General features: G+C 39.6%; 1 protein-coding gene across 13 annotated transcripts in view; it reads right to left on the bottom strand.

The window, feature by feature from the left end:
* The window catches only part of TCF4 (transcription factor 4), a 351,707-nt gene extending 336,906 nt beyond the window's left edge, over positions 1 to 14,801 (bottom strand). For 3 of the 13 annotated variants that reach the window (XM_030336278.2, XM_030336277.2, XM_030336289.2), the window contains exons 1-3: positions 12,981 to 13,067; positions 11,961 to 12,052; positions 10,193 to 10,265 (exon numbers count right to left, since the gene is read on the bottom strand). In XM_030336278.2, the coding sequence (XP_030192138.1) occupies positions 10,193 to 10,265; positions 11,961 to 12,032 (145 nt within the window). In that variant the 5' untranslated portion in view covers positions 12,033 to 12,052; positions 12,981 to 13,067. Of the gene's footprint in view, positions 1 to 10,192; positions 10,266 to 10,457; positions 10,493 to 10,724; positions 10,799 to 11,960; positions 12,053 to 12,980; positions 13,099 to 13,423; positions 13,572 to 14,248 lie in introns of those variants that run through there. The other 10 variants (XM_030336276.2, XM_030336274.2, XM_030336272.2 and 7 more) reach the window with 9 other exon arrangements.
* Positions 14,802 to 15,253: the final 452 nt, after the last annotated feature.

Below are 15,253 nucleotides of genomic sequence, written 5' to 3'. Positions count from 1 at the left end.
CAGGGAGCCTGGGCAGCTCACTCGGTTAAGCGTCAGACTTCGGCTCAGGTCATGATCTCGCTGTTTTTGAGTTCGAGCCCCGCGTCAGGCTCTGTGCTAACAGCTCGGAGCCTGGAGCCTGCTTCAAATTCTGTGTCTCCTCCTCTCTCTGCCCCTCCCCTGTTCATGCTCTGTCTCTCTCTCTCAATAATAAATAAACGTTAAAAACATTTTTTTTTAAATCTTGTTTCTACAATGTAGCAAATACAATCATGCATTAATAAAGTCTTCCTAGGGCACCTGGGTGGCTCAGTCAGTTAAGTGTCCAACTCCTGATCTCAGCTCAGGTCATGATCTCAACAGTTCGTGGGTTCAAGCCTCACATCGGGCTCTGTGCTGACAGTGTGGAGCCTGCTTGGGATTCTCTCTCTCCCTCTCTCTGCCCTTCGCCCGCTCTCTCTCTCTCTCTCTCTCTCTCTCTCTCTCACTCTCCCTCAAAATAAACAAACTTTAAAAAAATTAAAAAAAAAATAAAGCCTATTTCAACCATCACTTTAATTTTTGGCTTCTTGTGGAAACTGAAAACACATGCTAGACACGGAAATCCTGGCATGTCACAGAGAAACAGACACGTCAATCTGAAATCATCAATACTTGAGGGGAGAATTGTATTTACATATATTTTTCCTATTTGTGATGTAATTACGATAGATTTTAACCAAAGGTGATTCTGGCCACTTCATGATGTTCTTACAAACACTATGTAAGTTTTGGCTAGGATCACAGTATCTTTGAGAATGTTTTTTAAATACATTTCTGAATGTATTATATAGCAATAATAATTACCACATTTCCCTGCTAGCTTTTGAATCAAAAGATGTGGCACTGGTAATGGTGATGGCAGTGATAATAAAAATTACAATGATGAATTCTTGCAATCTGAAACTATTGTTAAGTATGGCATAAAATCCCCTCTTAAAGTTTAAAGTTTTCTGGAAAGTTTCTTTTTTTTTTTTTTTTCAACGTTTATTTATTTTTGGGACAGAGAGAGACAGAGCATGAACGGGGGAGGGGCAGAGAGAGAGGGAGACACAGAATCGGAAACAGGCTCCAGGCTCCGAGCCATCAGCCCAGAGCCCGACGCGGGGCTCGAACTCACGGACCGCGAGATCGTGACCTGGCTGAAGTCGGACGCTTAACCGACTGCGCCACCCAGGCGCCCCTCCTGGAAAGTTTCAAATTATTTTTCCAGCTTTAAGATGTAGGCTGTGAGGTTCTATCACTTTGTCAAAATGAAGCAGCTATGTACCAGGGAACACTGCAAAAGAATCTAGATTTCCAGAATTCTGCTAAATAAATAAGTTTCTCCACAGCAGCTAAACTTCCACTGCTGAATGATATAACAGGAAGTGTCTGGACCCGGGAACATAAAAACCTTGATTTCCATCCTGACACGACCATTAAAAAACACATACTTTTGGAAGGGACTGGATTATAATCTCTAATAGCCCCAAGGAAATCCCCAAAAGCAAAAAAGAAAAAAGAAAAAGCAAACAAAAAAAGGCATCCGAAATAGGGACACTGCAGGTTGAAGTCACTGTGCTTGTCCATACCAGAGCTGATCCCACAGCAGAGCTGAGGAGCCTCTCTTTTTGGAGATCTCTTTAATCCACCCTTTGCAACCTTTGCAACAGCCTTCCTCTGTGCCTGCTTCACAGTGATCGTGACACAAAATGCTCAGTCCCAGTGCCCCCAGGTCAAAATGCTATTCCTCCCCTTCAAGGCTCAGACTTGATTTGTCCATGAAGCCTTCATTATTCTTTTCCCTCCCAAAGAAAGAATTTGTCTTTGTCTAAACTCCCACAACATAAATGGTACTTGCCTTTTGGGCACTGAAGGCTAATTCTGTATGTGGTTTTCTATCCTTTACTGTCAGAATATATGCCCTCTCAGGGCAGGAACTATCTCCCATAAATCCCTCTATGTCCCATAATTGCTAACACAGGGGGTTGAGCATAGCATGTACTAAAAATATCTATGAGATCAACCATCAATAAGAATTTTGATAGGTAAATAAGTAACTAGCTAGATAGAAACAGCATTCTCCCTCTATGGCCAACATATTAAAACCCAAGGGGTAAAACAGAAGATATGCTGTTAAGTCTCCAGATAGTGATATAAATAAATTAACCTTTCTAAACCATACATTATCAATTTTTACTCTTCTTAAGTGGATATAAAAGTAACTACTGACAAGGTACACCAATTTGCATGTTTTCATGTCTCGCTCTTCAGCATTTCACACAGCATTAAACTGTAGTGTCCAGAACATTTCAATATCCTTCTTCCTACAAGATAAGTCTTTTCCTGGTTTAACTGTCCCTAAATACCTTGCATTTAAGTCTTGGCTTGGGAAATTTGAGATTAAAAACCTTCCATTTGGATGCTTTGCAACTCAGCTAAGTACCTCAAGAGGGAATGTTTAAATTAATGGAAGATTAAAGCAAGGAAGAACATTCTAAAAGGTAATGGGGCTTTGTCACCACCTCTTCTATTTTATTGGGAAAATAGTCTTTTCCCAGGGGGCTGAAAGTTTATATGCCAACCATCAGTCTAGGTTAACTATTCAAAGTTAAAAATGTTAGAGAAAAAAAAAGTTTGTAATGGAAATGCTGACATGCCATGAAGTAAGGAGGCATTGGCAGGTGCTCCTGTAACCCAGGGTCATAATTCAATCAACCTGTATTTTGACGTCATCTGTTTCAGAAAAAAGCCAAATGGTTTATGAACAGCTCCAGAAACCCTGAGATTAAATTACAGCCCTGATATTTAATCATGGGTCTTACTTTGTTATTTTTAATAACACAATACATTTTAACAGTTATTCGTCAACTGCCTTAGCCAAATTGGAACACGTGATGACAAGTGAGGCGGATTATGATGTCTATCTCTCATAATCTAAATTTTTATTATTTGTACAGAAATGGTAGATTATACACTTTTTCTTCTTCTTAAGAAACATACAGTTGGTACCCACGGATTGAGTCCAAACCTTAATTAAAAGCAGCATGGGGTCCCTGACCAGCGGGTCAGGACATCTGTATTTGTGTCTTATTATAGCCAATAACCAACTGTATGATTTGGGCAAAAGACATTTAATCCTCCCAAACCTTGGCTCTTTACCTAAAAAATAATAGAGCATCTCCAAAGTCTCTTGTAAATCCAACTTTCTATAAATTACTTAAAATCAATACTGTGTACTTTCTTTGAGGCTCCCTGAGGACCTAATGTAAAAATGTGATAGCTGAAAAGCTGAATTTTTAATTCAATTAAAATGACTGATCAAAAGGCATTTTAGTACACGAGAATTCGTAAGCTAGAATTTTTAGAGGCAATCAGCAAATGAAACAGGTTCTTTAAAAAGTAATGTACAAATACTGCTGAACGTGTGAAGGGTTGTTTGCAAAACAAATCAATACAGGCCCATCCAACAATGGATTGCAGTTAATAAACTACATATAGTAATTACTACCAATGGCAGTCTAGAAAGTCATTCATTAAATGTTAATTGTCACACAAAAGTACAAAAGCATCCATTTGAACAATCTGGTGGCTGCACCTTTAAATAAAATACTTTCTTACAGTCCTGAAATTCATCCATATTAACTGATTTTAAACACAGCTGGGTATTTGATATGCTGATTAACTAGGCCTTTATTTATTTTGGAAATGAAAGTAAATATGACAACCTTTCTCAACACTTTTGCTATTCCTAGGAGTTGGACATAAATATACATATATATACACACATATATATACATATACATGTATACACATATATATACATATACATATATATGTGTATATATATGTATGTGTGTATATGTATATATGTGTATGTATATATATACGTATATACATATACATATATATATATATATATATATATACACACACTGCTTATAGCAAAGTGTTAACCAATCTCCTCTAAAGACTAGATTTGTACTTCTCTCTCATAAGCATTAAAAGGCATATGGTTCAAAAGTACCTACCTCAAACACATGTGCAAACCTTACTGTTGAGCCTAAGTAGGCTCACAGATATAGCAAATGCATAACCCAAGCGTAAGTTTAAAAATTTGGTGGTCCATTTTGAAAGTTTCCTTCCGACTAATAAGAAACCATTAACATAAATAACCTTTCAAAACACACAACCATATGATGTGCTTTATTTTCTCTAATACTTAGTGCTATCTAATTAGCTTGGAAGAACACCTGGTCATAAAATATAGCTCATAAAATAAGAAAATAAGGAAGGGGGGATTGGTTTGGTTTTTTGTTTTGTTTTTTTTTTCTGTTTCTACCTAGCTTCATTTTGATGCTGTGTCTGTGTAAGATCTGACTTACTCAACATATAGATTTATATTCTAAAGGTTTGGCCAAGAACATTTTGGTTCAAGACTTGTAAACTGAAGAACATTTCAAAACACACCATGTTCCTTATTAGGCAACTTGAGATCTGTTATCTTGGCTTATGGGAACAGATCTAAATAGCATCATAATACTAAACGTTGAAAATCACAGGCCTGGGGCCACCAGGACTCAACTCTATGCCTTGGACGAGGTTGCAAACTTCCAATATAAAATGTAGTTTACCATTAGGAGTAAATGTTTGATCTGTAAAGCTTACAAAATTACTTTGTTTATCATAGCAGATGAAAGCAAAAAGGAATAATTTTAAGCTCAAAACAAAACTGTTTATATGACAGTCTTTACTGCTCCATGATTCTCAGCATTTAAGACAGATTCGAGCAATTAACAGCATAAACTTTCATTACATACTTCTATTATATATGTTTATGTGACTTCGCTGTTCATCTGTTATTTAAGTGATTTCCTCATTACAATAGTAGGGTAAAGATAATTTGCTGATGCTGTCAAAAATGTTAAGCATTTCTGTCTCAACAGATCTTGGATCCCCACGCTTGTTTAATGCATTTTATTTACTTAAGTCAGTGTCAAATAGAGTACTGCTTCTTCCTTCTGAATTTAGAAAATGTAACATTTTAAGCACATGTCTGGTAATAGACACATCAAAACTTCAAAACTGCTTATTTTAGTGATGCAGATGGAGTTTAGGATTATTGTTCGTGAATGAATATTAAGTTTCAAGGATCTAACAATGAACTGCGAAACTTTTTTTTTTACAGTTAAAAATAGTAAATCTTTATTTTTTAGATATTAACAGAGCAGGCTTGGGTACCTCCACTCTTGGTTTGATTAGGTACATTAAAAATAACTGAAAACAAGGTATTTTCACAGGCCCCCGGGCACACTGTCAATTCACAATAGAATGAAAGCACAACTTTGAAAAGATCTACTATATTCTCCTTGTAATAAGAATAATAATAGCAATAATAAAGAGACACACTAAGTCACAGTGAAATCCAAAATGAATTAGAAAGCCAGCTTATCTGGACACTAAGGCAAGAAAAATATCATGGTTTATATCATTATCTTAAATATGGTTTTTAAAAACTGCTTATCTACTCTAAAGATCAGGAATAATATTACATGCCAAACCTCAATAATATATTCCTATGTCTACATAATCTTGAAAAATAATCTATATCGGACCATGTGTGTATGTGTGCAAAGGACACTGGTTAGGCAGACGTGAGCTTAAAACCTAATTTATTACTGGCTGCCTTGAGAGCATGTCATTTACCATCTCTGAATCTCAGTTTCCTCATCTATGAATTGAGCATGGTAACCCTTGCATCTCATGGTTCTTGAGAGGAGTAAAAATGTATAATAAATATAAGTCGCAGAGCGCACCACTTGACATATTAAGCACTTATATTTTGTCAGTGTCAGGCCCATCCATACCCTATTATCCTGTCTAATATCTTGCAAACAGTCACGGGGGAGCTAAGGTAAAGAGAATGATCAATAATCCAAAATTCAGTTCTAAACCTTAAAAAGCATTCGAAGGGCACAAGCACATACGCAGAAGCAACATCAGCACACAGGGTATAATCCTATAGCTTATTATGCAACACAAATTAAGGAAAAACATAGTAGTGAAACCAATGTTAGTCCAATAAAGGACGTGCAGAGCCATAAAGAATTAGCAAATCAGAACTTGTTTTTTAGAATAGCAAATAAAGGCAGAGGTTAGAACCTCCTTAACTTGGGCCTCAGTTTTCTTTGGCTGGACAATGAAGACAATGGACTGTATACTAAAAGAGGTTGCTATCCCCAAAAGTCTGTAATTCTAATATAATGGGTTTAATGCCCCTTTACTTACTTTTAAACCTATTTACTTAGTCTGCTGCTTACAAAAAAGCCATACCACACTTGTGAGTTGTACTACAATAGTAAGGCTGTTTGAAACACACAAATGCGCGCGCACACACACACACACACAAATACAGATACACACAATTAAATAATTCTACCCCACAGATGCCTTTAAGGGGAGAGCAATTATTTTTCACACTATAACCATGAATGCAAACAGTTATGGATGGAAATTAATTCAGGATGCTGACCATTTGAATTTTCTCTGTGATACAAAAACTACCCACTGGATTCATTGTTTTTCTCACTGAACTTACTACATTGATGTGTCATTGGGTGTTATGTGGATATAGGTTAACTAACCTGCATGAACATTAAAAAATGTTTGTCTTCTTCCAAAAATGACCATGACAGGGATGTAGTGTGTTTCACTTCTGCTCTTAATTGTTCAAACACCCATTCATTTGGCAATCTTTCACAAACACTGAACACCTAAGTAAAACTAAACAGTTACAGGGGGGAAAAGCTCAACTTTTAAACTAAGGGAGGAAGATGTAGTATCCATCATAGACTAACTGTAAATACATGTAACAGATGTGACCAGGGCTGTTCTTGAATATAGATCATTTTAGTGGCCCAACTTTAAAACTACTTTTTAAAAAGATGCCAAAACCAGTATGTTTATCTTTTGCTTTTAAAAGACTCAAAGGTAACCAAAGAAACTGTATTTTTTGTTAGAATAGAAAATTAAGCCCCGTTCATCGATAAATTATAGACTTTAGGTGCTTGTTTGCTTTTTCTTTTGGTAACTTGGCCATCTTACTTTTTAATGAGAATAATTTTCCAATCATCCAGGCATGTGTATCCTTTTAGCTTCGTTAAGAGCAATGATATAACGGATATTAAATCCCTTTGTATAAGTTACCATATAGGTTACAACTATTTCTTAAAAATAATTCCAGAGCCCACCAATTCATTCTGTTAAGGTCATCGAAGCTCTGAACCATCATGGCTGAATTGTTTTAGTGCTCTCTGCTGAACACCTGCAAACATCAAACAAAAACTGCAGGTCCTTTCCTGGGTTGACAAAAGCCTTTCATGTGAAAAATGCTCCCTGGGAATGTCAGGCTGTAGCTCAGGTTACATTCCATTCTCCCTAGCAGCCTCACCATTTCTTAAGGTGGTAGGAAAACCCATGTTTGAGAAATGAAAAGATTAAAGGGAATATGACCACACTTTATTTTCATTCCCACATTGCAAATCACGATGGAGCATCCTATATTAATCGATTCAAAAGCTATTGGGAACTTTAAGCATGAAATATCACCATGCCTCACTTTGAAGAAATACAGCTGGTTTTGCAAAGATGAACAAACAGTTCACTTACTTACAGTTTGGATCTTTGTTTCTTAGACCCAAGTTTCAAAGCTACCCATGAAAGTCACACCTGAGCCCACTCAAGACGAGTATTAACCTGAAGTAAATTTAGAAAATTATTTCTCTGTCCAAAGTTTCCTAGCTCATCCTTCAGTTAAAAGGCAAAATGCAGTTTTCCTGATTTTTCTACCTGATGTTCTTTAAAAGGGATTCATCTTTGTTGTGGAAATATAATGGAATGGAAATATAAGCCATTTTTTTCACTAATAGCCCTGTGTTCAAATATGTCTTGAATAGATGAGAAAAACCAACACTACAATCTGTACTCCATATATTATAATCACCATCACACTGCATTGGATGAGTACCCTGCATTTTCAATTCAGCTGCCACCACAAAATAGCCACTACACTTTTTTACCTTTACAAGCAAACATTTGGGTCTGAAAACTACAACTGTGGTACAACGTAACTCAAAGTTCAACACCTTAAAAATAATCACAGTATATTCATTAGAAATATCGTACGTGACATGTCACTAAGGATGACGTCTCTGTCTGGGTTTCTGTGTGTGTGTGTGTGTGTGTGTGTGTGTGTGCACATGTGCGCACGTGTGTGTGTATATATATATTTGTCTTAAGAACTGTGTAAGTTCAATACATAATCACTTACTAAAATGCATTAATACATATTCATACTTATCCAGCCTGCACTCTCTGTAAACACTTAAACATCATAGCAAGGACTTTATTTAAATGTGAACACAGAAAAGGGCCCAGATGCACAGTTGTCTTTTTAAATGTAACACAATTTCATGCTTCTAAATCACTTTGCTTTATTAAACCATACCTAAACTGATACACTTAAGTTATTCCAAATGTGTCAGTTTTCACAGAGTGCAAAAGAGTGTTTTGCACTTTGAAAGCAGTCTATCTCTGGGCCTTTGTGACATAATCTACTTTTAGATTTAAGCTGAATACACGTTTTCTTAAGTAAAACCATGAAGAAAATTGCTGTCAGAGATAAAGTCTGTTACTGTTTTGATACTAGCATGAAATATTAATCTGCCTACAAGAGATTCTTGCACTGATCTTTACTTCAAAGTTGTGTAGAGAACACAACACCAAAATTTGGAAGACAAAATACCAATACAACAACAACAACAACAACAAAAATATTAAGTCTGTAAATGGAAAATATAACAGGGTCCAGGCCACTAAAATACAAATATATTGTCAGAAGTACTTTTGATCAAGGTGGACCCCAAAACTGAAAAGATAAAATATAACCATAGGAAGCATCTTATAAATTATAAACATGATACTTAGCCTATTGGGGGCCAGAAAAAGGAGAAGTAACTTATTTGGAAATGAGCAACTTTTAAAAGCCACTAATTTTATAAAAGCATCCTAATTACACAAATCGCAAAGGTGAACAGATTGCTTTCATTGCCAGAGCATCAGATGAAAATTAAGAGATGTGAAATGATATTCAATAGTTAACAGAAAATTCCACTGGCACCTCGCAGCTAAAAGATGTCAACATTTACCAGCCTGACTTAAGAATGGTACTCTGTCTAATGTACTGGTATTTACCACTGCCAGAACTCCTAAAATACTACAGCTGTTTAAAAAGCGTAAGTGGATTTAAGCTTTAAGCCTAAAGGATAGCAGGTAACCATGGATGCCTCCTTCCTATGTGAAATTCATTGGACAAGAAAATATATATATATATTTTAAGTAGTATCATATTTTCAGTTTTCACTTTATAAGAGACCTTCAGGGAGTCCCCTACTAAAACTCCTCCTTAGAAGCCAGATAATCATTGCGCACACAGATTCCTTTGTGAATAGCGCTAACGTCTTTTTTAAGCATCACCCAAAGACCTTTCATTTATAAAATGTAAAAGTCCTTGCAAATTTGAAACTTTAAATATAGCAAAAATTCACTGCATGAGGAAATGCTTAGAGGACAAAAAATAGCTAAAGCATCAAAAAGAATGCTTTAAAGAGAAATGAATTCATATTTAGCTCTCAGATTAGCAAGAGGCTCTCTATTTACAGCTATGGTTTACAATGCAGCATTCATCTGCAAAGTAAGTGCTCACTTCTTTAAAAGGGTTAATTATACATAGTACCTAATAATTAATATTATTTACGAGGGATTTTCCCTTTTTTTTTGAAAGTTAGATTTTTCCCTCTATTTTCAAATAGGGAAATAAATTAATTTTCCCCGTGTCAACACTGGCCTTATCTTCACATGTTTGATTACAACTGTATTAGAAAATTGCTTTTAAATTAAGTAATGGAATTCTGAGACAATTTCCTTGATTTAAAAAAAAAAGGCCTAATTTTAATTCTGCAAAAGATAACATTTTGTGTAAGTTATACCACTGATGGACAGTGAAATAACCATATCATTACAGGCTACAATTTCAATGACTTTTCCAGAACACTTCAACAGAGCCAAAAATATACAATGAGTGAATAAATAGCTAAGAACATTTAACTACATGCTAAGAAAAGAATTTACATACTTGAGCCAGTAAAATGTCCACTCGCCAAAGAAGTTGGTCCATTTTTCCCACTGCTCACAGGAGGTGAAAACATCTAAAAGAAACAAAGAAATATTACTGTTGAAAAAAAGACATTTGTGCCTTCAGAGTTCGTCAAAGATCTTTCAGACTCTTACCAAATAGCTTAAGAGTTTACGTTAAGGGTTCATTTTAGTAAAATACATCACCATCCAACTTAAAACTAAAACAAGCATAACATTACCAGTCACCCCCCCCCCCCTTTTACCACTCTGTTCTTAATTTTTCCTCAGGTTCATTAGACTGCCAGCACTAGGCAGCACTGGTCCACTTTAAACAAACAGTCCCCATAATGTTATCAAGATTCAGGGTGGAGGGCAGCGGCCTCTCCAGAAAACACTAGTTTTACAAAGGAGAAGAAAAAAGTTGTTTGCTTTATGCTGAAAACCTTGGCCATAAACGTGGCAATGTCCATTTCCATCCCGTATAGGATTTGCCTGTCATATGTGAACCCAAATAAATATAAAAGTGCCACCTGCACTAAATTCTCATTTCGTCTCTAACATGAGAGCAATTTGTAGCAAGACTCTCTCTCTCTCTCTCTCTCTCACTCTTTCTCACTCTCTCTCTCTCTCTCTCCCTCTCTCACTCTCTCTCTCTCTCTCTCTCTCTCTCTCTCCAGCATTTATTTCGACCCTAATTGGCTTCCCTCTTCTTCGACGTATCTAGTGGATAATGCGCACCTTCCCTGAGTCAGAGCCTGCAAAAAGCAAAGGAACGAATGGAGAAAGTGCAGCAAGCAGAAAGGGGGCTACAAAGCTGCCTAGGGCTACGTTTCCTGGCAAAACTTCCGAAAGCCATTTCTCCAGAAGAAGGTCCAGAAGCAGCAGCAGCAGCAGCAGCAACAGCAGCAGCAGCAGCAGCAGCAGCAGCAGCGGAGGCGGCGGCGGCGGCGGCGGCGGCGGCGGCGGCGGCAGCGGCAGCAGCAACATGAAAGAGCCCCACTTAGAAGGCGGTTTGGATTTTATTTGTGTGTTTTGTGGATTCTTTTTATTTTGCTTTGCAAATGCATCTTACACCAAACTCTCTCGGCATTAAAAATGAGTGAATTCCCCTGCCGGGTCTGGGACTTGATTTGGGAAAGGGAAGCGAAGGGATGCAGGACCAACTACAGCCGTAAAACTCCACAAGTGTGCAAGTTTTGCTTTGTGCTGATCTCACGACTGTGAAATGTACCAACCCGGTCTAAAGGGTCTAAAGAGTGTGTGCCCAGCACATATGCACGAGTTTTCAGAATCCTAGAAAGAGATGTAACTAATACGTATCCAAAGCATCATCAATTTAAAACTTTAAGAGACAACTGGGTCTCCTAGTTGCTCCTTTCCATTTGCAGAAAAACAAAAATAAAAGGAATACTGCGCAAAGTATTAGTACTCTCAGGTCCAGGTAAGGCCAAGTTTTAGGGTGGTCTGTTTGTCTTTTCATTTGGGGGGAGGTTCCATTATTTTGAGGGTCCGGTGGGTAGGGAATTCAAGGCAAGTAATTTTACACTCTGGGAAAAAAAAAAAAAAGCCTGAATCATCCATCACACCCAAAAATTGTAGTTAAAAACTTATCAAAAAGACCTTCATGTTTGCCAAAGATTCAGCCAATTAAAAAATTATTCCTGTCCTTTAGATTACTATTGGTTTCTAGCTGAAGTGTTTGGGTTTTTTGTTTTGTTTTGTTTTGTTTTTCACAGCTGTTGTTAGTTTCCACCGTTCTTTCTTACCGCACTGAAATCCAGTAAATCACTCAGCTCTTTGTCCGTCCCTAAGGCAGCCATTCGCTGTTGGTGATGCATTTTAGCAAAATCACACAAACCTAGAAACATGGAAATAACCGCAATCAGAAAATCCAGTCCCAATCCTTGGAGAAAACACAATCGGATTTTTGGAGACTGGGGGGGTTGGGGGGTGGGGATGTGGGGGCGGGCGGGATTAAGGCGGAAAGGAGGGAGGGATGGGAGAGTTTTGTTGTTTTTTTTTTTTTTTTTAAGATGGAATAGGCAGCAATAGCAAAAAAAAAAAAAAAAAAAAAGCGATACTGATATTGTATTTCCAAAGAGACGATCAAAACTGGTAACATCCACTATAAAACCAAATCCGGGAAAGGAGGGGAAAAAAAAAGCCGCTCTTCAGCGCATCATTTTATGCAACAGGAGGTAGAGCGAGAAATGAATGGATCACAGAGAAAAGAGAAACTACTCAGAACGATCCGGTCTCAACTTTCCCCCCCACCTTCCACCCCACCCCCCTCACACACACACACACACACACACATACACACACACACTCACACACACGCACGCACACACACTCACACACACCACTCCCCTCTGCATTTCAAAGTAGCTATAAAGAAATTAAAGATGAGCGTCTCTGGAGTGAAAACACGTCCAAAGGGGGAGGGGTGACAGGGTCGGCGAAAGGGGGGAGCAGAGTGGAGGGTCGGGTCCTGTAATTGTCCAGCACCCTAATTTGTGAAAGAAAGGGTTGTAGAAATTAAAGTCAGGCCCTTGGCAAAGTCATCGGTCCCTCCGAGTGGCATGACTGGGGAGGGGGGGCGGGGGGGGGGTAGAGACGAGGGGGAGGGAAGAGGCGCGGGAGGGGAAGGGGTGTCTCTTCTGGGAGCGCCGGGAGCCGGGAGCCCGCGGCTCGGGAGGCGCGGAGCCGCGTGCGGAGCCGCCGAGCCCCAGCCCCGCGCCGCCCGGCGCATCAGCCCGCCGAGCCCCGCCGGCGCCCGTACCTACCGCCCGCGCGCGAGAAGGGGCTCTCCGTGCACCGCCGGCGCCGAGGCGGCGTTCATGTCTAACCACTGCCTCCACCACCACCACCTCCGCCTCCTGCGCCCGCGCCCGCTCCTGCTCCTTCCCCGCCGCCGCCGCCGCCGCCGCCGCCGCCGCCGCCGCCACTACAGATCCGCAGACACACAGCCAAGATCCCTGACTCTTAACACCAACTCTCTTCTCCGGGGAGGGGAGGGGACGAGGGAAGGGGGGGAGGGGGAAACACGCCGAGGCGCACGGAATTGCAAGTTCAGCAAAGAAATGGGTGGGGGGGCTCCGGCGGGGAGACGCGGCTCGCTCGGGTCGGGCTGGCTGGGATGCACCCCACCCCCCCCGAGGAAAAAAAAAAAAAATCTCAACACCTCCCCCGCCTCGCAAAAAAATACAAACGAAAATTCATCGAGCACCTCATTTTCCCTCAGATCGTCAGTTACAATCTGAAGCCTGAACAGTTCAGTTTTTGCCCGTTTCATCCATCGGAGGCACTTTGAAATTTATTCGAGTTTACATCCCCTCACTTCTTTCTTTCTCTGACTCTCGTTCCCTCTCACTCACACATCCACACACAGCAAAGCAAGTTTATACTAGGCTGCAAATACACGTGATGCAAAAAGACTTTGCCAAGAGGAACAATATTTTTCTTTTCCATATATAAACCAAGCCACATTTTGCTGGGGAGATTTTCATTTCGGTACTTTTGCATTGGGGGCGAAACCTAAATTGCATACTTTCTTTCCCCTTCCTTTCAAGTCACAGATTAGTATAGCTGCAAACTTCGCCAAAAAAAAAAAAAAAGGCAATTTTTGAGGGTGGATGTTGTTTTGTTTTTACACTTGAGTTCCTAGCCACGCTAAGTCCCCGTTCGCCAGCACTTGTAAGTTTTGAATTCAACATTTACCATTACAGGCCTTGCATGCTCTTAAAACATACTTTTTCACATCACTTTTTAGGATAAAAATTAAGCTTCATAATTCTATCGTTTCGTAATAACAAGCGTGCTTTATCCAGTATATGCAACATACGCTATTTTAACGTGTGTTAAAATACACATTCCAGAAACCCTGTTATTGCTAGATGTGCTAGTACATACACAAAATGCATGCACACACTTTTTCCCATTGGCAATTATTTAATAGGTTGTTCCTTTTGTTTTAATAAAACATTGGGATCGACATTTTAAAAATTAAATTCAATTACAAACAGTTTACTCTGACAGCAAATTGTAACGTTACCTTAAATGGCCACAAATATGCTCACAATATTCCAAGGAAAGTGACTTTAAAAAGAAAGACAAAAATCTTCTGCAAGTACTTAGTATCTCACATGTGTATCCCCCAAAAAAGTATTTTAACTGGTACTCAGTTCTGCTCCAGGGATATCCACAGAATACAAGATTATGCACCTGGTTCTGGTTTTTGCATTTTCCACCGTAAAACTGCAACAAAATCCCCTCCCCCAAAAAAGAAATCATTAAAAAAAAATCCAACAACTTTTTCTTATTGTTTATAAAAAAAATATCAATACAGGATAGTTAGAATTTTTCCTCAAACAAATCTTGTTGGTGGTTTTTTTTTCTTCTCCTCTCATAAAGTCTTAAACTTGTTCCAAGTTTAGAGGTGTCTCATCATCATCATCCTCCTCCTCCTCATCATCATCACCATTGACTCCCCCGTGGAGTCACATTGATAATAATAGGTTTCCCTGAAAGATACATTGTAATCCATTCACATCCGGGCACTGCGGGCTTATAAAGAGAAGGCGCTGCGGCCGCGGCTGCTCCTCCAGACAATGACTGGGGAGGGGCGGGGCGGGAGCGGGCGATCATAGAGTAGTAAACACGGCGCCTAGAGAGGCGCCCAAGATGGCGGCGCGTGCGGGCCACGCCTCCTCCGGGACCGGAGGCGGGTGGCTGCGCTCGGTCGGGTGTCTGCGCTCGGTCGGGTGTCGCGCGTGGGGGCTAAACTGCAAGGGCTCATGAGGTTGGGGCTGTTCCCAGGCCCAAGCGTGTTCCTGCGCGCTTCTTCTTGCTCCCTTTGCTTGGTCTTTCCTGGGTTTTTGTTGTTGTTTTTACTCAGAAGTGTAGTTTCTAAGTAAATGAAGGCATTACACGCCACAGATTTGCGCAGGGGAGTCAGATCCCCTGGCTCACCCTGAGGGAGGCTGGCCTCAGCAACAGAAAGCCAGAGCTCGGATTCTCCCGCAGTGTGGAGCCAGTCCTCTTAGCTAGCCTTGAACAG

The sequence above is a fragment of the Lynx canadensis genome, chromosome D3, assembly GCF_007474595.2.
Source record: "Lynx canadensis isolate LIC74 chromosome D3, mLynCan4.pri.v2, whole genome shotgun sequence".
NCBI lineage: Eukaryota > Metazoa > Chordata > Mammalia > Carnivora > Felidae > Lynx > Lynx canadensis.
Note: the sequence above shows the minus strand (reverse complement) of the source record. Positions and strands in the feature narration are given on the sequence as shown.